Source organism: Anser brachyrhynchus (genome assembly GCF_964034855.1).
Source record: "Anser brachyrhynchus genome assembly, chromosome: 2".
NCBI lineage: Eukaryota > Metazoa > Chordata > Aves > Anseriformes > Anatidae > Anser > Anser brachyrhynchus.
The window spans coordinates 91,164,430-91,188,412 of record NC_137695.1 but is presented as its reverse complement, the minus strand read 5'-3'; the positions used below and the strand labels follow the sequence as shown (position 1 = coordinate 91,188,412).

Here is a 23,983-nt window from a genome sequence, read left to right as displayed (position 1 = left end):
CAGGTAGTTGCAGCAACACTGAAAGCCCTGCAGTTCTCTTCATCCCTATGGCATCTCCTCCAGCACTGATTCAGAATACATGTTGTGTGCATTTCCAGTAAGAAAGTAAGACTTCCAGATAGACTTTTCTAGAGAAAACAAAAAATACCATCATTCTTAGAATTTGATTTTCAAATTCAGGTTGGTCTTAAACTCCAGTTGCTACCGACAAGCTGAAATGGGAGATTCTTCAAAACTATTTCATCTGCATGCTTTAACAGAAAGATAATGCCAGAGTTTAAGAATTAGATTTTTCAGCAAGCGTCCAGATAGGAGAAGCATCATATTTCCTAACAGCTCTCATCTTCTCAGCTGGCATCCTTGGACTACTGCTCCATGAACTGACCCACTTCATCAATACTATTCTTTGAACTCTCCTTAAGCACCAGGACATTATTTTATTACACACATGGATTTTATTCAAGTAAAATGTCTCAGGGGTAACAATGACTTAGACATTGGTGTAAATGTGATGGTTTTCATTTATAAAATTGTTTTCATTTATAAAATTGTTTGTTTGAATCTTCCTAAACAGTATTTCTGCCCTCTACACTGAGCCTTAGTTGATTAGTTGAAGGGATACAGAAGGTACTAACTTCCACAATCTGCTACCTGAGAAAGTAGTAGAGGTTTCTTAAAAACAAAAAAACACCTCTTTGGAGAGCTACTGGTCCAACAAGTTGACGCCAGTACCACTATGTCTTGAACTACCTGTTAGCTTTTTTAGTTATTAATGGCAAAGTTGAAGGTGTCCTCCAATCAATCAGTAGGTATTTGAAAAGAGCATCCAGACCATAAAAGATGTATGAAATGGTCACAACAAACATTGTGAGTAGTTTAGTCATGAATTTGAACCAGGGAAACAAAATAGTTTAGCTACCTGATTAAAGCAGATCAGGTATGAACTCAAAATAATTTGACACCAGAATTACTGAAACTAAGAACTACCCTTCTCTGTGTTATTCAAGATTCAAATGAACTCTTCAAAATTTTTATTTGTTTTCAGTGAGATTTTGCACATAACCAATGGACTGAGTGACAGACTAATTTCAATTCAAGCTCTGCATTTAAAAACACATGGAAACTACATTGTCCATTCACATCCCAAAATATTGAAGTGTTCTAGAACAAGAATTCTAGAACAAGAACGCATTCTTTAAATACAAGCTTTTTGTCATAAAGATGTCACCTATAGTTACTAATCAAGTTGCACCAGTTGACATTTCTTCCAGTAAGAACCAGCTTTCTCCTACAAAGACATTGAGATATGCCTAATAACATGAGGTAATTCCCTATTTCATTATATGCTTTGAAAATATTTGCTATTTGCCATCTCAGACTCTTACAGAAGCGAATGAATTATTTTCCTATGTGTACGTGAGGACATATAAATATTACCACCCTGCCCAAGATCTAAAGCGGATGCAAATTTTCTTTAAAATGCCATCTCAAGCACAGACTGTTTCCTTGCTGTGCACAAATTCTTCAAAAAGTTACTAGCCCCGTCCACAAATGTATGAGTGCTGTTAAGCTCTGCACCAGATTTTAGGCAAAACACTTTTTGTACCTAACACCACACTGCTTTTAAGTGGAAACATCTCAAGTTTATATCTAAGATGGAACGAAATCTGCTTTGTTTCAGCATGGCTGACAGAAAAAGGAAGCTGATGTTCTAGCCATTTATCTTCTTTCTTCTGTCAGAGATACCTAGTAGCACCTCTCATCAGCCCTTACAACAAAGCAGATCATTATCCGAAGTGCAGTGAAACATGAGGTCACAGTCAAGAGTAACTTGAGCACAGTGCTTCCTTTTTAACTGCATATAGACTCTTGAGGACAGACAGGGAGGGAAGGGGTATAAAAGCAGGGTTTATAGTTCTGTTCACTTCATATTTACAATAAAGAAAAAAAGGCTCCTAAAAAAAGTTTATCAGCCCTATTGAGTAAAACATCTGAAAAAATCTAGTTTGAACAGCATTATTGTGGGAAATTAAAACTTGTAGTTAAGACTACACATTTTATACAAAAACTACATGGCCAGCACTGACAGAAATATGTGCTACAGTTTCAATCTTTAAATGTTTTTGTTTTGTTTGTGTTAACCAGCTACTTATTTGCTGGAAGAAAAAAGAACATCTGCTGAAGAACGCACCAAAAAGTGTCCAGTCTCCAGCTGTCCTTCGACACTGAAGGAGACATTCTAGCTGGAACACACTGCACTGATTATTCCATATTCACTTTCCCATCCTCTCAAGTGTTTATTTGCACAAAAAAAGGAATCCATTACATACCTGCAAAATTGTTCTTCTGAAGACGACAAATAGATCCATTGATTTTGGTTAACAGGATCAAGTTTTTGGCTTACAACAGCCAGGAACATTGCCTAACCGACTTGTTATAAACAGCAAGTCCTACCTAGATATGACCATTATCTTTCCCCTGCATGTTTATAGTGTGGAATTCAAGAAGTACCTCAGAGTATAAGTACCTGTACTTGTTTTTTTTTGTTGTTGTTGTTTGGTTTTTATTTGTTTTAAATTAGAAGTGTAAGCTGCAGAGTGAAGTTTAAAAAACCCACCCTAATAACCAAAAGGTTATTCTTATTTTACAAGGATGAGCAAAGTACAACCTACAACCTGTCCAATCTGTTAAAAAAGCCAGGATTTATACTCAAAATCACTAGTAACTCAATTTAGAAAGTAGAAGTCGTCAAATGTCTCTGTTATACTGAGTGACAGAGAACTCTGAAGCCTAACACTTTCAGCTACAAATTGAGAAATTATGTATCATGGTATCTCAGACTCCAGTCGTTGGTTAATATAAAAACTTTTTATTGGTCAAGCACAGAGAGGTTATAAGGCGGTTATGAGAAATGGAGCAAATAAATATTATTCTCATAAAATAGGTACAGCACGGAAGAACAAAATTCACTGATGGCTTGACTTTTCTGCATTTGACATAAGAGCTGCAGTCCTCCACTCTAGTCCAGCACGTTACTTCTACAAAAGTTAACCTTTACAACTGTATCTCCTGCCATTTCTTGGTATAGAAAGAAAACGTTCATGGAAACATACGAACAGCTACATTTGAAAAATAATTATCATTCTGTAAACATGCTTAGCAAGCCTAATTCTATTGCAGATAAGAGATCATTTCCCTCCCGTTAACTTCTAATCTAGTAAACCTTACTAGAGAGAGATGAGTACAGCAGTGATGGCTGAATTCTGTCCAATTGCCTTCAGATAGATAGTGCAAACTCACTGATCTTGATATCTTTTTTGAACATTGAACATCAGTGATTATAATTCAGTAAAGGACTTGCACTGTGCAACTCAAGGAATAGAGCCTCGAGACATTTACACCACATGACACATCTCAAGTGGTCAGTGTGAGGAAGGGCTTTGAACTGGTCTACACCAATCTCTAAGCACAGGGGTCTGTTTCGGAGTCCTATTTCATTTTGTACAGGGTATAACTACAATAGTGAATCCACCATTCATCAGAGATTCTTAGTTTACAATCCTCTCCTGATGGAGAACAGCAACATACATTTCTCAAAGAAAAACAGTGAAGATTACTTGACATTGGCCCACAAAAGAAATGAAAGTTCTAGTGAAGCCTTTCCTCTTTTTCCTTATAAAAAGATCCAAATTCATGCTCTCCTCAGCCCATGAATATTTTAATTGACCACCTCTTTCTGGAGAAGTCATACTACCGTGAATTGAAAGCATTCTCAACACAGATTCAATTCCCTCAGCTTTAATCCTGAATAGAAATAAACGTGATGATTCACAATGTCAGGAGACCACAGTATAGAACAACTGCTTGATATCGCTACTTAGAGAGACTTATGTTGCCAAGTATCAGAGGATCTTAAATACTCGGAACATTCCTGATCCAGTACAGATAAACCTTCTTGAAAACATCCTGGTATTTCCCAGATAACCATTTTGTAATCATTGCGCTACTAACAACAGTTACAGCACAGCTTGGTTCTAATTCAAGATTAACCTGTGGTTCTGCCACGCTCAGGGATTTGTACACGCCCTACAATGCTAAAACAAAAACATCCTAAAACAAAAAGCAATGTAGGATTCATGCTACAAATTAATCTTCCTCAACCAAAACAGCAAAAGACTTTAGCTGCTCAGCTGCAAAGTTACAAATTAATTCCAATCATTTCAAGTGGACTTGAGAAGTTAATGATTGTATCACACCCTAAGTTCATTTGGCACTGCATGAAACAAGCTGACAAAAATGTACTAGGAGAGTATAAGGGGTCTAAAGAAAAAAACAGCAATGAAAGCACTACACTACCTGTGATGCCTTTACTGTTAGCCAAGGCCATGGTAAAAAAAGTAGACTGTAGCATCAGTCCAGTCCTGCACTAAGAAACAAATCCTGAATATCAAAGGCCTGTTATAATATACCACTACCACCCCTGACTTCTTTGTTTAACGTATTTGAAACATTAAGCTGGAACTGAACAAAGCAAAAAAGCCTTCAACTCCAGGGCTGCAGGCTGGGATGAGAAACTGCTTGCTGTTTACCTATAAAATTCAACAGCAAAATTAAAACTTTTAGGAAGACAAGTTAAGTTATATTGAGCCATAAAGCTCAACCATTAAATAAAAGTGCATTGAACATATTATATTCTCTCAACATGCTAAGAAACTGCAATTATAACCAGATGTGAGAGTGTAAGGATGTGAATATTGTTTATATAGCTGTATAAAATATGGAATGCAAGAAAACATCAAACATCTTAATTAAATGCAAGCTGCTGAAACACAGCAGGCCTCCTAGCACAGCATTTCCTCCATAAAAACTTGGATTTTGTGAGAAAAATATTGCCAAATTTAAGGTGGTAAGTAGTAATAAACCTTATGTAAGAACTTGGGTCATCCAGCGTATGCTAAGTGTAGCAATGCTATGTTTTTCCTAACAAAGATGAGAGCAGGCTGTCTTGAAGCATTTTTCTAGGAAAAGGTAGTATTACCTCCTGCCCACATTTGTAAGTCATGTATGATTCCGCATTACCAAAGCCTTTATTTGAAATTTAGTAAGAGCCTACAATGAGACCGTGGAAGTAGCAAAAGCAAAGCAGTAGTAAATCAAGATCTTCTCTTGTTTATGTCATCTCTGTATTTTTAAGGTCATGTTCATTCTAGAAAACCTACAGCACAGTCTTTATCACACAGACATGAGGGCACCTTGATTTGTGTATAGCTAGTTCTCTGTTCCTGCACAACATAAATATCTCTTCCCCAGCCTTCAGTGAGACCGACAAACTAATCAACATTTACATACAAAAACTAGGGAATGGGCAAAGGGGCAGGATGGGGGTGCAACAAGGAGGCAGAGAGGGAGGAATGAATCAAAGTAGAAAATAGAAAATATTAATTCTCAATATTCTGGAAAAAAAATGTTCCTACAAAATCTTTCTGCAAAAGTGCCCATTTTCTCTAAGATAGAAATACACCTAGCTATAAATCCCAGGCAAGTTTCCAGATACAACTGTACCTCAAATATTTATACTTCTTTAAAACTTACAAAGGTGAAGGGAAAATGCCCTTTAGGACAAACCTAAATTTGAGGGGGGCATAAGAGCAATTATAAAATGTATCTCCTCTGTTACCTGCATAGATTTACCTCAATAAAGTTCTTTACTGTACTTGTGAAGGACAACTTCTACATCCACCACTCATCATTTCCGATGTTCACATAAGCCCAGTAACTACAGTGTAAGTAAAAAAGCTGAAGTCTGACAAAGTCTCGTTTTCACAGCTCTTTGCTTTTGGTTATGGCAACCTCAATGCAAGTGACACCCAGATTTCTGCATTTGGAACTTGGAATGATTTAACCAAAAGGACTTGTGAATTTTAAGAACAACCACGTGAAAGCTTTTATCTTGAAGAAAAAGGAATGGCACTGGATAAATGCTCATCCATCTCAGGCATAAATTCAGTAATGTTTGTGAGAAGATAGATGACAATAGCAGAGGTTTAGTATGAGTAGTTACAGGATTCCTCCCCTTCAGTTTTCAAAAAACAGACAATACAAGATTTTGATTCTTAAATTTATTTTTAGCAGGATGTGTGTACTAATGGATGGTGACATCATTAGAAGATAGGTCCATGTCCACCACCTGCAACAGAAGCTAGACAGATGTTAAAGAAAACATAATTTAAGAGTTAAAAACGACACTACTTACCCAAAGCAGAGTTATGAAAGTCACCTACTAAGCAGTATGGTTAGCTTCTGGTGTAGACATAATAGCTCATATTATTTATCTGTTGTCAAAATTTCCTGTCAAGGTTCAATGCTAATGCATACGTTACCTTGATTTTGATGGGAATCATTAAGTTCTGTTTAGAAATAACTATTATAACAACTCCTATTAAAAAAAAATAAAGTACTAATGCAAAGATTGGTTATTCCAAGTTACTTACCTGTAAATTTTCCTCAGAAGATAAAAGACCTGCAAATTTAGGTCTAAAGCTCTAGTCTAGAGTTTAAAAACACCAAGAATTCTCTGGAAATTCAAATTCTATTAAACCAGGTCAACAGTAGGTAACATCTCTGAATTTCACTAAGAATACAACCACTTAACGTTTCCTGTTCTTTCAGGTTCCTTTGTGCAGTTGGATCAGTTGCTAGTGCCATCAATGCTACCATGTGTACCATCTATCTTATGTGAAGTTGGTTGATATTCTTCCCCCTCGGGTGGGGATAAATACAGTGAAGTTGGCAGGAAAAAGCTTCATCAAATGCTTTTCTGTGAAGCACAGAGCAAAGGAAGTCAGGAAACAAGAGCAGTCTAAGAATGACATAACTTCAGATGCATCATGAACAGCATTTTCCCAGGCCGAGACACAAGATCTGACTGAACTCAAGTTATGATGTTACAAAAGCATAAAGAAACCAGAGTGAAGAAAGTTTTCATGATAGGCCTGTATGACATGAAACCTGAAAAGCAATTAATTCGTGCACAACATAAAGATTATGTGTATATGCCACAGTTACAGGGCACTGCAACTGTACAGCTATTTTCCCTTGCAAAACAATGTAGCTTCATTTTTATCACCCTATTACCCAACTCAGGGCTGGAACCTATGTCTCAAAGTTTAGAGAAGGGATTTGGGAAGCAATGGATGTGAAATTATAGACCTGTAGACCTACACAGGTAGAATGTTCACCAGGGGGGTTGGCAGTATTATGCAACAGAAAAACAAAACAAGTGACTGGTAATAGTGAGAAATGGAGTAACTCAGTAGATCATCCACTCATACTGAGCTGTTCACCCTGCTTCCCTCTTTTTTAAATGATTTGTCCTACCCTACTGGTCCCAGTGCTAAAAATGCTGCTGATCAGTTGTATTAGAGGCTATAGAGCCTAAAATTATGTTTTACTGAGATTAATGGATACCCAAGTCAGGTTAAAAAAGTTATGTAGAAGCCAGTAATTAAATTTTTATCCTTTAAGTGACTTCACAAACCTTTGACTACCAGAAAGATCAAGCCCTTTCACACAAAGAATATTATTATACCATGTAATACATAGTTAAGACTTATAACAATAAATAAAAAGAACAAGAAAAAGTTAATTCTACATGGAGTAAAGTTTCTACCATTAAGGGTAAGATTTTCTACCTGCACAAGTAAAACTAAGCCTTTACATACTGTGCAGACCAAACATGCTAAAACACAGAAAGACAAACACTGAAGTGATTGAAATGGCAATAGTACCTAACGTTGAGCTGGTTTAATAGATTTAGAATACTAGAACCAAATAAATCTCATTAATAACATGCTGGAAACAAAGACCTAACTGGCAATTAAATATTTATCTTTGGAGAGAAAAGCTGTTTAGGCAAACTGAAAACATTTGCAAGATCAAGCTAGAGCAAAGAATGGACTAAAACAAAACATTACGCACTTCCAGCTTATGTTCTTTCTCTGCAAGGAATTCTTTTTGACATCGCAGGAAGTCTGACAACATTCGAGTTAGCTGTTTTCTATCATCTATTTCAGCTGCCAACCTGCCATTGTAATCCGCCAGCAACATACATGCATCATCTACCATTTTGGAAAGTTGCTCTCCAGATTCCTTATCTAAAAAGCAAACAGAGAGAAAGAGGTAAAGCATGATTTCATTCTATGTTGTTGAGTTTGCATTGCAGCATTTCAGATTCTAGATCCCCAACCCTCACCTGTTATCCTGTCTAATAGGGACACATCTTGGACCTCTAGAGGCAAAGAGGCTATTCTCTGATGAACTGCTGCATCCCCAGAGGCAGCATTTTCTAGTTCTTGTAACGCTCTAATGAGATCTGTGGTCTGAAAAAAGTATGGAAGATTGAGAACTAGTTTAAATAAACAAATCCTAGTAAAACACAGTATATCACAAGCCTACGGAATCAATTTGATGGCATTTTTAAGAGCATTTATGGCATTAGCATCATATCAACATTCTATCTCCTCCCAGACAAAAAAAAATACAAGTTCTCAGAAGAATGTTTCAGTGTTCCTAGTTTTAAAGATCACTTTCCTAAAATAGATTTTTCATTGAAATTCTTGGTATAGACTACTTATCTTTGTTACCACCCTGGAAACCAAATGACAACCTAAAATGAGAACCAACCAGAACTAATGCTAAAATCCTAGTACGGACAAAGCAAGATATAGTACATATATTCTGCTTTAGTGTCAAACTGACTGAAGCTACAGCATGCTCAATGTCTTAACTCCAACTTGCAGCCTGAAATACTTCAGAGCAAAGTTTGACAAGGCCTGAAGATGAACACTGTCTGCAACTCTTTGGTGTATTACACCTCACAAACGGATTAGTAAATGACAGCATAATTTTCTAACTACTTCTCAGAAACTTTAACCAGAAAGTGTTGCAAAGCCAACAAATCCTTTGTAGTCCTGAAAAAAATCAATGTAATGTTAAGCTACCTTTCCATAGAAGAATGAAGATTCCCAGCATGAGATATCTTCAGGAAACAAACTTATGTAGCCAATAAGATTTATCTTACCTTGATGTGAGAAGGTTGTAGGGACAGGTAAAAAGCACAGCAGTCTCTCCTTACAAAGCTAATACAGGTCATAAAATATAACTGAGCACAGTACTGGGGTAATCTTGCATCCTACTGGGGCAAAGTTCAGCCACTTGGACTAAAGAAAGGGGTATAATCACCCTTTCCATAAACAGTAACTAATTAAAAAGAAAAGCAGAGACCCACTGAAAAACAAGAGTAGCTGAAAATTCTGTATCAAAACATATTCAAATACAGCATTCTATAGATGTTCTTTTACCTGTGGAGGGTCAGTGGGAGAACTTCGAGGTGAACAGTTATTTTCATCAACTTTTATCTGTTCATATGTACGCTTCCTCACCTTTCTGTCTCCATCTAAATGAAAACAAACTGAGATGTTATTTCTCTGACTCCTCAAACAAGAGACTGAGTTTTCATACACACACAAAATACTTACACAAAGCTTGCCTAAGTTGTTCTAATACATCGTTTTCATAAACAGACCTTTCTTCCCAGATAGAGAGCACTCGGCCAAGGTGCTTTTTACAACTTTCATCAGATTCACTGTTGCAAGGAAAAAAGCAAAAATCAGCACTAAGTAAAAGTACAGCACAATCATACTACAGTATGACTATCTTTCAGAGAAGGATCTTGGCATACTTTATCAACATCAAAGTAAGAGAAGTTTAATAACCTCAGAAAATAACAAAACTACATTTTACAGAAAAGAGACCAGTTCAAGATGTCTTCGCAAGCACAAAGTAAAAAGTCAGCGCCCAATCCCTTGTTTCTATTTGTTTGCTCAGTCCATACTAGGTCTGTACCCGTTAGATAAACACTGCAAATAGTTTTCCATTGCTTTAACAGCTCTAAAGCTTTATATGAAAACAATTTCCCATCAAGACCCTAGTATCCTTGTCATACAACAAGAGGGATGTCTGCTGGGGAAAAACAAATCATGATTACTAGTAACGAGACATGCCAAACTGCTGTAGCATATAAATGCAGACTGAAAGTAAGGCCTAATTTAAGGCAAAAATGATTGAATACAGATGAATTCACAGCGTAACTTCATCTAATAGCATTAAGACTCTCCAAGATCAAATGAACACTAAATAAATTAACATGACTTCAGAGACAGAATTAGCACACAAGAACTAGCCAAACCAGAAGGGATGAGCTGAAGGCTTCTCTAAATCCCCCTCAAATCAAGTGTGATGAAGGACACTGCACGTAACAGTTACTGTACCTTGAAACATGCTTAAAAGCCTCCACTATTACTGGAGCAAAGTCTTTTGTAAATTCTGGTCCTTTCCTTTTGCTGTTCTGTATGACATCATTGGCCAAGTACAGGAATGTCAGTTTCCTATTTGGTTTTGCTAATAAAAAAGAACAAACCAGAATAATTAGAAATGTAAGTTCTTCCAACTAACACCATTTTCCATATCTACTGTAAATGCAAAAGACGAATTAAATATGTTTTTCTTATTTTCATTACCACTTATATTTCGCTTTAATTTTGTATTTAAAGCTGTACAGTGGCTTTTCCCTCTCTTCTGCTGTAACTCTTTGCTCAGATTCTTCCTCCTTCATAAGCTGAAACAAGTTCCCTCTAGCCCCGTCTTTGAAAGCAATTATATAAAAACATGATATCCCCAAGTATTCTTCATACTTTCTTTCAGATGTTTTTCTGAGCATGATATGACTGACTTATTTGGAAATCTTCATGGATTTGTTCCAAGTATTTCAGCGTCTCTTTGAGTCTACATAAGTTTCTTACTCCCACAAAGTCCTCTAACAAGGAGCTTCACAGGTCTGCTGTCATTTACGTGAAGAACCTCGCCCTTTTGGTTTGAATTTTACTCTGACGTAACTCCTCAGATTTGAGCAAACCAAACGGTCTATTTCTAATCAATCTCTCCATGCCACTTTGTTACACACCTCATTGCCCAATCACTAAAACATTCATGTGCCTGCAGCTGGCACCAGGAAATACATTTTCAAAAATCACTTTGCTGTAGTTCTCTTCTTCAAGCATCTAAAGCATTTTACCCCAATCCCATCAATTTGCAATATAATTAAAGTTTCCACCTTATAGGTTATTTTTGAAATTGTATTCTGCATTCCTACTCAGAAATTTTAAATTGCCATTCACACTTCATCTAGTCTTCATTAGTCTATGAATTTCACAGAGCTGCAGCTCTTATTGTAACTCTTCTCATCTTGTGTTAATACTAGAAAAATCTTCAATATATGCAATAACCACACAGCCTCGGTATGTATGCTCTCACTTGAAAAAGAAGTTTCTCTTGAATGAAAAGACTTATTATTTTCTATCCTCTCAGAGAAAGGAGCACCGTGGTAAAACCAGTCTAGGAATTTGTATTATTATTATCCTAAACTTGTACTCAGTTCCCCAAATTATTTCATTTTGTTCATTTCCACTCCCATCTCTTAAACGTACGAGAGGATGACGCTCCTTTACACACACACCCGCTCAATGTTGAGATATTTCCACTCTAAAGTAGTGTTTCTGAATATTCATTTTGCACTACAGAAAGAATCCTCTAAAGAACTTCTACTTGGAATATTGAATTCATCTTGGACAGACATATCCAAGAAGTTAACAGAAGTCTGGACAAAGTGAAAAACAGCTGTATTAAAAGTAAAAATGCACCCATCTTTTAGAATCGAGGCAAACTAACAAGTGGCAAAGAGAAACTAGTTTGGAATTGCTAGACACAGGTGGATCTATTAAAAGCTTCCTCCAATCAGGCAAGTCACTACACATCAGCACTCAGCAAATTAATTTATTTAGGTCAAAATCTCCCTAAATTAAAATGTAGATTTTATAAATGTATGCTACCTGATTTCCATTTTAAAAACTGATTAATAATATAGCAACACATCTCCTACCCATGCTTCAGGTAACTCAGATCTAACACAGAAAGGTCTGAATTATTTAAAAACAGGAATCTGAGAAAACAGCTTGTCTTATGGCTGCACCAAAATGAACCAGACCAGACCTCTCAGCAGACCTGACCCTGCTTCCCCCAGTTTCTCAAAGGAGCCCAGAATTAGGACTCCAATTCCAGTAAAGTAGACAGCTCCCTGTACTACATGCTCTGAACCACACATGGGTGGTCTGTTAGGTGCTTGCCTGTCCCTCTCATGGGAGTCATGTTTTAGTCCTCAGTGATGTAACTCACTTATGATGGATCTCAACTTTCATGCTTCCAGCAAGGAAACAGATCAGCTGAGTCACTAAAGACTGGAGATGTATGCAGTGTCACCAAGTCAGGTGATACCGATTCCCACAAAGCCCAGATTTTGTCTATTCACTACAATAAAGAGATCAACAAATAACATTTGGAAAAAGCACGCTAAAACTGAGAAAGTCACTTTCAAGCTTGTTTCCACTAACATTACCTTTTCAGCCTCCTCCTGCTCCTTAACGGTACCAAAGATGCATTTAATGAACCAAGAAAATCCTTAAAACACCTAAGTCATCTCTGACTTTGGTCAGAAATTCAACTAATATACTGCCTTTATATTCATAAAAATATTGCAGGGTATATTTTAATTCTTCCTGCTTTAAGAATACTCTGCACAAAATTCCAAAGTTAAATATTATGCCTACCTTCAAGAAGTGTTCCTTTTCACTTCACAAGTCTTCAGGAGTCACATACTGGCCTCCTACCATTCTACCTTACGCATGAGACTCCAGAGCAACATAACCTTTAGCAAACGAGGTTGGCAACTCTGAACTGAAAAAGAACCCCAAGGTGTCCTATTGCTACTAGGACTGCAAATTAACTACTGAACCTGAAATACAAAGCTCAATTCCAGACCTATTCTGAAAAATTCTGTTTAAAGCATCTCTCTTCAGCAGCAGTGGCACCAACTTTCCAGCCCTGGGCTTTGATATATGTCAGAACACCAAGATGGATCACACAGCAGTCAGACAATTTAAGCAAAAAGAAGTGTCCTCAGTGCTGGGCAAGGTTATTAGAAAAGCACTGTCAATAGAAATTGAAAGCAAATTATGTATGATCTTAGGCTAAAGGAGGATCTGAAAGGTGTAGGTACTGCCAGAGCACTGTGTTAGAAGCAGCCAGCTGGCAGGCAGTGTCACCAGTACACTAACAGTGCCGGCTGCAAACAGAAAATTGCTAAGAAAGTATCCATGTTGGACTGACTCAGGTTTTCGAAAGCTCTGTGCAGTGTTCACATCACTTTTCTGCTTGTCTCAAATTTACTATTTACCCACATCCACAGTCACCAAAGCAGCTCCCAGAACCACTAGATTCTGAAATATTTTACCAGCTCCACCGCGCTGGCTGGTCTAAGGGCCATAATAAGAAGATTCCTCTTAAAGCATCCAAAATGACACTAACTGGGGTCAGCACCTGGCAACTGAAACCAGGTCTGTTCCAAAAACGTATCTGACATTTAAACTGCACTGAATACTCTGCAGTAATTCATGGTATTTCACCTGCAACTAGGACAGTCAGGCATCTATTGTGTCTGACTTTGCATCCTCACTACCAAGTTGTAGCTTTTGGAAATCTATGCCTCTTGGGAGCACATTTTTTACCTGACCTGGGCATTCCTGGTTCTCTTCCAGTCCAACAGAGATACCCTGAAATTGTATGCTTGAGTTCACAATACTTACAGAACTCTAATTCCCAAGAGCCACCACCACATTAGTGCAAGAAACTCTAGTAGCCAGGGAAGGACTGTACCTGGTAATGCAGGAAGCTAGTCATTTCACTGAGGTTAACTCTGGCAATCAAAGCCAGCATAATCACCCAGGCTTTTCTTCTCCAAGTTACCTCCTGGCACTGGAAATTGAGCTCCCATGGAGGTTACAAGAAACAGGCCTTTTAGTTTCATGCTGCTGCACACCTCTTCCCTAGGGCTGAGGGATGTTTCACACACTCACAGAATGGCTGAGGGTGGCAGGGAGCTCTGGAGGCCATCTGGTCCAATCCCCTGCTCAAGCAGGGCCTCCTAAAGCACACTGCATAGGATTGTGTCCAGACAGCTTTTGAATATCTCCAGAGAAGGAGACTCCACAGCCTCTCAGCAACCTGTGTCAGTGCTCCATCACCTGCACAGTACAGGAGAGCTTCCTGATATTCGAAAAGAAACCTCCCGTGTTCCAGTTCGTGCCCACTGCATCTTGCCCTGACAGTGGGCACCACTGAAAGGAGCCTAGCCTGACTCTGCCTTCTTGGCAGCATTTCAGAACGTATGGACACTGATAGGATACTCTGAGCCTCCTCTTCTCCAGGCTGAGCAGTCTCAACTCTCTCAGCCTTTCCTCATGGGAGAGCCGTTCCAGTCCTGTGATCACCTTGGTGGCCCTCCATTGGACTCTTTCCAGCATATCCATGAACATTTACCTTCCCAGGTGTGCAAGAAACTTCAGAAAACATGCAAGCAACAAGGGATTTCACTTACATCCCACTACAAGTGAATAGACTATTGACCCACCTGAAAAATGTTAACTCAGGCTTTAAATATCTACAGGCTGGCTCTCCTGCATCAACAGACCTCAAATGCAAGTCATATTGAACAACAGGTTTTGTGAAAATGAGCATCAATAGGTTAAAACCCCGCATCAGTTACCAGCTCTAAACACTTTTTTTTTTTTTTTTTTTTAAGTTCCCTAATATGGCTTTAGGTAAGAATTTGACTCTTTTTTTTTTTTAATTAGGTTAGTCTACAAGCAGCAGAGTATGAGTGTCAGCACTTCCCCCAAAACCCGTGAGACATCTCCTGGGCCATAACATGCTTCATACCTGTAAGTTATGTGACATCTTTGTACAAACCTGGCAAGCTTTCAAGCTTTTCATTACAAGTCCCAATGTTATCTAAACAAAGCAGCACTGAAACTTGAGCACAGTATCACTGACCCTTCACACTAACCAAGCATTCATGCAAGCTGATTCAGTGCATGATTTCTGGTGACATGACTGCAAGTACTTCTGTAAAAAGTAACTTGAGGCTACCATCCAAAAAGACAATCCAGAGATAAGATTATCCATAAAAGTGCCATTGTACAATCCAAAAATTCATTAACTTTCTGTCATGAAAAAGTTAGATCAACTATTCAACATCACACAATCTAATTCTCGTGTTGAATTTTACCAAGGTTTGAGAAGTCCTGTGCTTCTTTATCAAAGAGGGCAAGGAGATTATCTACACAACGTGTTCAAGGTTTGATGGTCCAGGCAACCTGACTTTGGGTTTGGAAGCTAACAGTGGAAGGGAACACAGCATACAGCCACTGCTGCGAAAGAGGCCACTAGCATCCAATTAGCACAGCGATCCAAGAAAGATGGTCACAAACCAAGTAAACCATCCTAATTACTCTGCAGAAGCTTCCTGCAGCACACAGTGTATCTTGAATCACTTGACTACAGGAATCAAACTAATTCCTTTCAGGCGTTACCTGGTCTAGCACATTGAAAAGATGGATATGAATCAACAACAGTTTTAGGATAGGGGAAAAAAAATAATCACTGAACTTATGTATTCTGAACCAGAATGATGAAAGCCAGGCAGGCACAGGTACCAGGACAACAATGGTACAGTCACAAACGTATAGAGATTTGAACACTGTATTCTTCAACACTTACATTAGGGATTCAACTAGCCAGGTTGGATTACACATCCAAACATGTGAAAGCTTCTTACATTGGCAATCTGTTGCTCATGAACACAGGTCATTTTATAAAGCATATGTTACAAATATGGTTTTCTAACTCAACAATTTGTATTCACCTTGAACATTTGCTTCTGGTTGATCTCTGAACCTTTTTGCAAAGAGAAACTTCGTTTGGATTCCCACAAGCACCACCATCTTAAGTATCTTATTTACCTCCTCAATACCACCTACTAAACGGTGAAAATCAGTACACTATGATCAGAAATCATTTTTTTTTAAATAAAGCAAAAATCTGTTTATTTTCTTAAGCCTACCACATTAACCAATGACACAATGCCACTATTAAGTAAAGCAACCTTACAACCATCAATAGTGAAAGATTCCCTCTCTTGGAAGAAAAACTACACTACCTACTACAGAAAACAACCACTTTAAAATCAGCAACCTGTTTCCTGAAATACACTTCACATCTGCAGGGCAAAGTATTTCCATCACTTTCAGCTGTGGCCTGGCACCAAAGCAGCTGACTGACTCTCAGAGTAATCCAGCACAACTTTCAAATACAGTTTCAGTATCACTAGACCCTCTCAATCTGCCTACCAAGATCTTTTATCTTACAATTTTCTGTAGCATCAAACAACTGCCACAACCACAAGCTTCAGAAAAATGCACTGCATCAATGCCATCAACTAGAATGAGTGAAGGCCCAAACGCTACAGCAGCTGTAGACAAAAAAGAAAACAAAAAATTACAAATAAGCAAAAAATATTTGCTTCTTCTACCACTGAATGACTTCAACACATACCAAAAAAAGAGCTTGAGCAGAATAAACTGGAACAGCAGGTTAAATGACAGTCAAGTGCTAAAAATACATCCCTATGTACTGGCACAAATGTACTTACATTATTGTAGCTGTCTCAAAGAGGATACACACTGACTCTGCGAACCTGGATAAGCTTTGCAGTGAAGACAAAGAACAGTGTGACACAGGTGGTGACAGAGTTGACAGCCAAAACAAGAAATCAGGTGTTTACATGGGGTTTCAGCATCAGTTTCTGAGACTGATTTATCCCTAAAATGCTATGTCAATGTCTCAGGAAACAGGTACCTGAATGTGAAATTAAAGACACCACATGACAGATCTATTAAGAAATCACTAGGATGTAAATTCTGAGTGATAACTGGACACGGAAAAGCTAACAGAAAAAGAGCTGACAGGTAAAGGAGGTATGAAATACAACTAACTGGAGCCTGAAATAAAAAACACCATATTACTCAAGATATTAAATCAAATGCTTGATTTCCCCCACTCTAAACAGAACATATTTTTAACCCACTACAATGAGTATCAGACAGAGCCTCCTGAACAAGCACTTACTACTCACCCTGGAAGGCTGATGCTTTGAATTATGGCACTGACATTTTCATTAAAAAAAAAACACACACAAAAATAAATAAACCACAAGCCCAAAAATAAACCACCACAAAAACAGACAAAACAAAACCTGCAGGTGCAAAGAATCCTGAAATCCAGGAGCAACAGATGGATGCAAGAGAACATATCTAATTTGCAAATACAAAAAAAGTCAGTCTCCATCTCAGAAGAGCCTCTTAATGCTCATAAGTGGTTGTTTTTTTTTTTCTTTTTTTTTTTTTTTTTTTTAAAAAGAAGCCACTCAGTTGCTGCAGGCTTAAAACAATGACTGTATAAACGTGCTACCTTGTTAAGAAACTCCCTGCAAAACAATCTCTTTATGGACACAACATGAAAAGGTTTTTAACAGGCCCACCAGTTGCATTTGGAGATTGACTGTAGTATTCACATTTTGGTTAATTAATTAGTACCACTTAGAAGCCATAAGCTTACTGATTAGTTAACTAATTAACTATTTTACTTCAAGTGTTACATTTCATCTGAAATACAGGTGAAGCAGGATCTTTCTCCTCACTGGAAACATTTGCAAAGCCTTTACAAAATTCTCCCTAGCCCTTAGTCAAATGGTCTCCATAAAAATAATTCGATGATGTGGCAGTATTATCACTAAAGTTAACCCACATCAGTTACAATGAAACAATCATGCAGCTGCCAAGTACCAGAAAAAAAAACCTCCCATTTTTTCTAGAACAGAAATTCAAACTGCAATGACAGATTATGTTAGTAAGACATAGTACAAATGCAGTATTGAAAGAGCATCCTCCTCACCAAAATATTTATTTCACAAATCAATTATGAAATTCAAAATAATGCAGACTCACGATCAGCATAAACCAGCGAGTACTAACACAGGCAGTGGCCTACGCTTGCAGTACTGTCCTCAGTCTCCTTTGCGCCAGCACCCGCTTTCCATCAGGGAACTCATCTATTTAGAAACTAATTACTGGTTTTGTTAGATTTCCAGCACCCGCACAGCACATGAAACTGTCACCAAAAAAGCAACAAATATTTAACCACCAGCAGAGCAGAAAACAAGCTGTTCTCTTGTCACTGAAGACCTCTGCTAATCTGTCAAAACAGGAAAAATCTTTGTTATATCACTATAGTTGTAATTTAAGTTAAACGCATTCGGTGCATCTTTTATCATCATTCCACAACAAACAAAAGATCGATGACCTACAGGATCTATTCTCCATTAATCATAGCAATAGATAGTCAGTACCCTGCATAAATGGAAACAAACAAACACCACTACATACACCAAAACGTGGGGTACCTGGGGTGACACCTGAGTAGTCTTGCACAGATGCAGAATCGGGAATACTTAGTATCTCAGGCAAAGGCACCGAGCTTCACCACAGCAGTGCAGTTACTAAGTCGATCTTTCATTAGCAAGTATTTGAGGTCAGTCATTAAACAGCATGTCCTCCTCTACACTCAGGCCCTGAAAATGTATAATTTCTTCTATGATCTGTAATTTGATGATGATGTCCCTTCCTTACACCTTTTTTGTGAAGATTACTAGGAGTCTCTGAACAATCCAGAGCTCTCAATATTTTGAGAAAACAGTTGATTCTAGAATACATTACTCCATTATTTATTTATTTTTTTTAAGAATGACCATATGAATTATACTTGCCAGTATTTTAAAGAACTTCATACAAAAGTTATTGCAGTATTAGTGAAGACGCATGGAATGCATACTCAGTAACCAGTTGCATCAACTGTCGTGTACGATACAACCAGAGCAACACTGGGATTCAGTTACCCAACTCCAGTGTTCCCTAACTCCTCTGAGTTACACCAAAGATGTTAAAGTTTTGCCCATTCTCTGAGTTTACATCTAAGTGCAGGAGTTTACCAAGAGAATCACTCTATGTTCAGCGGTGTAAAACCTGTACATGAAGGCATATGCAGCTGATGATCAGTAAAGATAAATACCCTAATACAGGACCTGAAGGCAACTAATTATCCAAGTAGACAGACGGTGAATATGATTTTACACTGCCCAACATCTATATTGCCTGTATTGTACGCATTTTAGGTACGCTACCTCTTTGTCTCTAATACAAGATGACATAAAGGCAATGACTATTTTGAAAGTGGAAGAATCAGAACCAAACACTTCAGAACAAAAGAATTATGATCCTAGCACTTGTTTTCATGAATATCTAAAGTAATCTTAGAAAAGTTTGTGCAGTCTGATCTGAAACAAGAGAACTTTTACCAAAAATGAAAGCATCCAGAAATACTCAGTATCATGCTGTATTCTGTTCAACTCAGTCAACTATGTAATGTTACAGCAAAGCCCTCCACTAGCCTGAAAGGAAGGTCCGGAGAAGAGAGTAACAAAAAAAGGTGATCAAACTAAATGAAAAACTCCAGAAAGGAAACATACAGTTCCAGAACAACACTCAGTAGCAATAGCAGCAGACAAAACCAAAAATTTTTCTGTCCATATTCCCCAAATGGAGAACATTTTCCTCTCAGATAGGACAGAAGTCATGTATCTCTGGCTTGGAGAGTAGACAATCAGGAGCATTAAACTTAGTCTAGTTATGGCCTCATTGCCAGCACTCTACTTCATGGTGTAACATGCAAGTCACTTTAGCACAACATGCTGGTTTTCCTTCTCATCTTCCACATGCCGTCTGCTTAGAATACACACACAGTGACTTGAGACTCTCTTAAAATTCTGTGCTGCAATTTGCAAAAATTAGTACTGGGTACATGTAAGCTAACATTTATGAAGCTTAAGTACTACTATCAGAGGTGGAAAATTAAAATACATTTTAAGTATCTTGGCCATGCCAGCTTCAGATGATGTGGTAGAGGAACATGTGAAAAAACGCTTCACATACGGCCTAAAAGCACAGAAGACTATCAGGACCTTGAAAGCAGCTAACTTTCTCCTACCAGAGCTGGATTATCGCATGCTCTCCACATACCCTCGAAGGCTGACTTCCAAAGAGGTCACCAGAAAAACTGTACTTTGAAGCAGCAAAAGCTGAAAGACAGTTCAACAAATGGAAGATAAAGACAATTACAGCAGCTATGCTTATCCGCAGCTCCTGAACTACATCCTCAAAACAGGCTTAAAGGTGGAAGACAAACCTTGAAAGCTGAGAAATGAACTCATGGGAATGCTCTTCTTTAAGATGATCATTATCGCTGCCTCTTAATGCCATCTCCAAACATTTAGCCTATGTTTCAAGCATTTCATTTCCCCAATTACTCAAATTATGCCAATACTGAAGTTCAGAATTGAGAGTTGATATTATAGATTATTATGAACTGGAATTGTGCATGTTATCAATACAAGCAACCAAACCTCTAGCTGACTGCCAAATAGTTTAAAACACCTTTCTGATATCATTCAGAACCCCAGACAATCAAACTGTTTGTCTAGAACCCCCAGGAATACCAGACATTTCAGACACAAATGGCAGACACATTCATTGATCTCAGAACATGGGGAAAAAAAACTTGCTAACAACCATACACTGAAAATGCTTATTTCATAAGATCAAATATGCCAGCAAATATGTATTCCTTTTCTGGAATTCATTTGTAACAGATTCAAATAATTCAATTTATGGATTAAGACATCCTGTAACATGACATTCCTTCTTCTAGAGAAAGAAAAACATTTAACTTGGGCCTGAAAAATTCCAAAAAAAAAAAAAGCATTTTGTGCAAAAAGCCTATTTTAAATAAAAATACAATAGCCATTTGAAAACCTACAGAGTTTATAGGAATCGGTTTCCATGTTACATACTCCAAAGTTCAGTATTGTTTCATGCTCAAGATTTTTATTTTAAGGGTGGTTCAGTTTGTTATGAAGTTAGGGGTTCTAAACAAGAAGTAATTATGATCCAGCCATACCCTTTGTATTCTTCTACATATCATTTCTGCAGGTCAAACACTCCTCTTAGTTCTTCAGAACTAAAATCGTGGGTTCTCTTTCATAGGTTCTGTAATGACTTCGCTCTATTTTTCCTCTTTACCTGAAAACCTACCATCTACTTTTCCCATTAAAAATCCATATAAGAGTGGGGATCCAAAGGGAGCTACTGGAAGCTCTGCTCTGGTGATATTTTCCAGAGCAAGGCAGAGTTCCAGGAGGTTATTTACTTATACTTAAATGTGTCAACTTATGATCAAGTTATTTTCCAGTCAGGTCAGATAAACCTTCACATGCCATTTCTGCCTTTCAACCCCAAAACAGTGCTGCTAAGTTCTTTCCAGTTAAAAGGAAAGTCACATAAGAATCTAAGTACGCACGCTCAACATCAAATATTGAATATAGGTAAAGGAACACACATCTTTATTAGGCTAACATTGGTGTTAATGACTTGGTAAGGACTGTAAAGACACCATTCGGGATTCACTGAATTGTTCATCCCTTAAAGTATGCAGAACAGCAGCCTGCATAAATGGACAAAGCCACTGTGCCAGGCAGCAGCTAGCAGGTACCAATGTTACGGATGACGAGAGGCACTGCCTAAAAGGCAGCTTTCTCTAAAGAAGCCTGACCACCGTTATTAGAATAAAGAGAAAAAAACCCTGTGTCCATTTCCGCGGCGAAGGGGGTCACGCCAGGCCCCCAGCCCCTCACCGAGGGCCTGAGGGGAGCCGGGACGGATCCCAAGAGAGGAGCAGATAAAAAAAAAAAAAAAGAGCGAGGCGACGCCCCCACGGAGCCGGCAGCCGGGGCTTCACGCTCCCCGGTGGCTGCCGTGCCCAGGGCCCTCTGCCCGGCCCTGCCTGGGGGAAGGCCGCGGCCCGCGGCGGCCGGTCTCACCTTTGCGCAGCTCCCGCTCCCACACGCTGACGATGAGCGCCGAGTGCTTGCGGTGGTGGATGAGCCACAGGCTCAGCGTCTGCACGCTCTGCTGAGAGTTGCTCAGCTCCGACAGCTTCCGCTCCAGCGCCGCCTCCGAGAACGCCGACATGCCGGGCGCCGCCGCCGCCTAACCCCTCACCCGGCACGGCCCCGCCGCCCTCGGGCCCCGCCGCTCCGCCCCGGCGGGGGAGGAGCCGGCTGAGCCGAGCCCCGGCCCCGGCCCCAGACCCAGCCCCGGCCCGGCCCGGCCCCGCGGCCCGGCGGCGCTGACAAAATGGCGGCGGCCCCCGAGCCGCCCGGTGCCGCCCCCCGTCTCCTCCTGCCCTCACTTCCGGCCGCGCCGAGGCGGTGGCGGGAGCGGGAGCGGGAGGGGGAGGGCGGCGGCAGGCCGGTGGGGCGCGGCCGCCAAGGGGCGGGAGGGCTCAGCGCGGCGTCCTAGCGAGGGGCTGTGGGGTGTAGCAAGAGAAAACAGTTAGGGGTCGTCTCTGTAAATGACAGAATACATCATCACTTTGTACAGTGAAATCAATAAATATATAAATAAGCACGAATAAGGCACAATGCAACCCAAGCCTACCAGCCCCTTTCATTTACACAGCGCACAGACATACAGGGCGCACAATATTTTATGTCAGCAGGTGGACACGGCCTCCACAAATCAGCCCGGCCCCGTTTTTAAAAGCTATTTTTGTGTGTGTTTTTGTTTGTTCTCTTTTCTAAACCTCTAGCATTAGCAGTATCTTGCGACAGAATTATACTATTTAATGACAAGATTACGTGCAAATGTTTCCTCTTGCACATTTCAGACTTCTTCCCTTAAACATTTACTGAACAGTTGTGATTTCTGCTGTTGTGAGAGTGGTGAATATAAAAGATTCTCTTTATAAATCTCTCACATTGCTTCAAAGATTTTCTGTTCTGCCATCTTCAGTGATGTTTCAAGCTGAAGTGTAGAAGTCTGTTCAGCATCTGCTTCCATGAAAGATGTTCTATACTGCAGAAAATATGTAAAGTTTCTACTGTTAATGTACTGTTAATCATAGAATTGTTAAGGTTGGAAAAGACCTTCAAGATCATCTGGTCTAACCGTCACCCTACTACCAATGTCACCCACTAAACCATGTCCCTAAGCACCAGGTCCAACCTTTCCTTGAACACCCCCAGGGAAAGTGACTCCACCACCTCCCTGGACAACCCGTTCCAATGCCTAACCACTCTTTCTGAGAAGAAATGTCTCCTAATTTCCAACCTAAACCTCCCCTGGCGCAACTGGAGGCCATTTCCTCTTGTCTTATCACTAGTTATCTGTGAGAAGAGGCTGACCCCCAGCTCCCCACACCTTCCTTTCAGGTAGTTGTAGAGAGCAATAAGGTCACCCCTGAGCCTCATCTTCTCCAGACTAAACAACCCCAGCTCCCTCAGCCACTCCTCACAGGACTTGTGCTCCAGGCCCTTCACCAGCTTCGTAGCCTTTCTCTGGACAGGCTCCAGTGCCTCGATGTCCTTCCTGTAGTGAGGGGCCCAAAACTGAACACAGTAGAGGTGCAACCTAGTGAGCATTTCTAGCCTGTTTCTCACCTAATAATGCCTTGATACCAATTCTTGTTTTAAAAGTTACCAACTAACATTTCCAGGTAACACTGAAATGCACTCACGTGCGCTTAAACTGCTACAACTCTAACTCGAATATGCCAAACTGTTGGGACATCCTGACAGTGGTTAAGTATCCACCCTTAAAACAAGGTTGTAGTATTCCTGTGAACTTCTACACATCCAGTTTGTCCTCACCAAACAGCAGAAAGCTAGTTATGAAACAATCTGTATTCTTAAAACTTCACAAAATGTTCTCCCTAATTCATTCTGACATTCAGATAAGATGGCCCAGAGCATTATTTTCAGGCAATTTTCCTGATAGTGGTTCTTGATGAAATACTCCATTTCAAACAA

The 23,983-nt window shown here is 39.3% G+C and overlaps 1 protein-coding gene across 3 annotated transcripts in view; it reads right to left on the bottom strand.

Annotated features, from left to right (window-relative positions):
- Window positions 1–22,306, bottom strand: part of RPRD1A (regulation of nuclear pre-mRNA domain containing 1A) — a 43,016-nt gene extending 20,710 nt beyond the window's left edge. The window contains exons 1-7 of one of the 3 annotated variants that reach the window (XM_080581075.1): window positions 21,995–22,306; window positions 10,329–10,458; window positions 9,537–9,643; window positions 9,360–9,454; window positions 8,252–8,378; window positions 7,978–8,153; window positions 5,813–6,199 (exon numbers count right to left, since the gene is read on the bottom strand). In XM_080581075.1, coding sequence (XP_080437201.1) covers window positions 6,143–6,199; window positions 7,978–8,153; window positions 8,252–8,378; window positions 9,360–9,454; window positions 9,537–9,643; window positions 10,329–10,458; window positions 21,995–22,145 — 843 coding nt within the window. In that variant the 5' untranslated portion in view covers window positions 22,146–22,306 and the 3' untranslated portion in view covers window positions 5,813–6,142. Of the gene's footprint in view, window positions 1–5,812; window positions 6,200–7,977; window positions 8,154–8,251; window positions 8,379–9,359; window positions 9,455–9,536; window positions 9,644–10,328; window positions 10,459–21,994 lie in introns of those variants that run through there. The other 2 variants (XM_080581076.1, XM_080581074.1) reach the window with 2 other exon arrangements.
- Window positions 22,307–23,983: the final 1,677 nt, after the last annotated feature.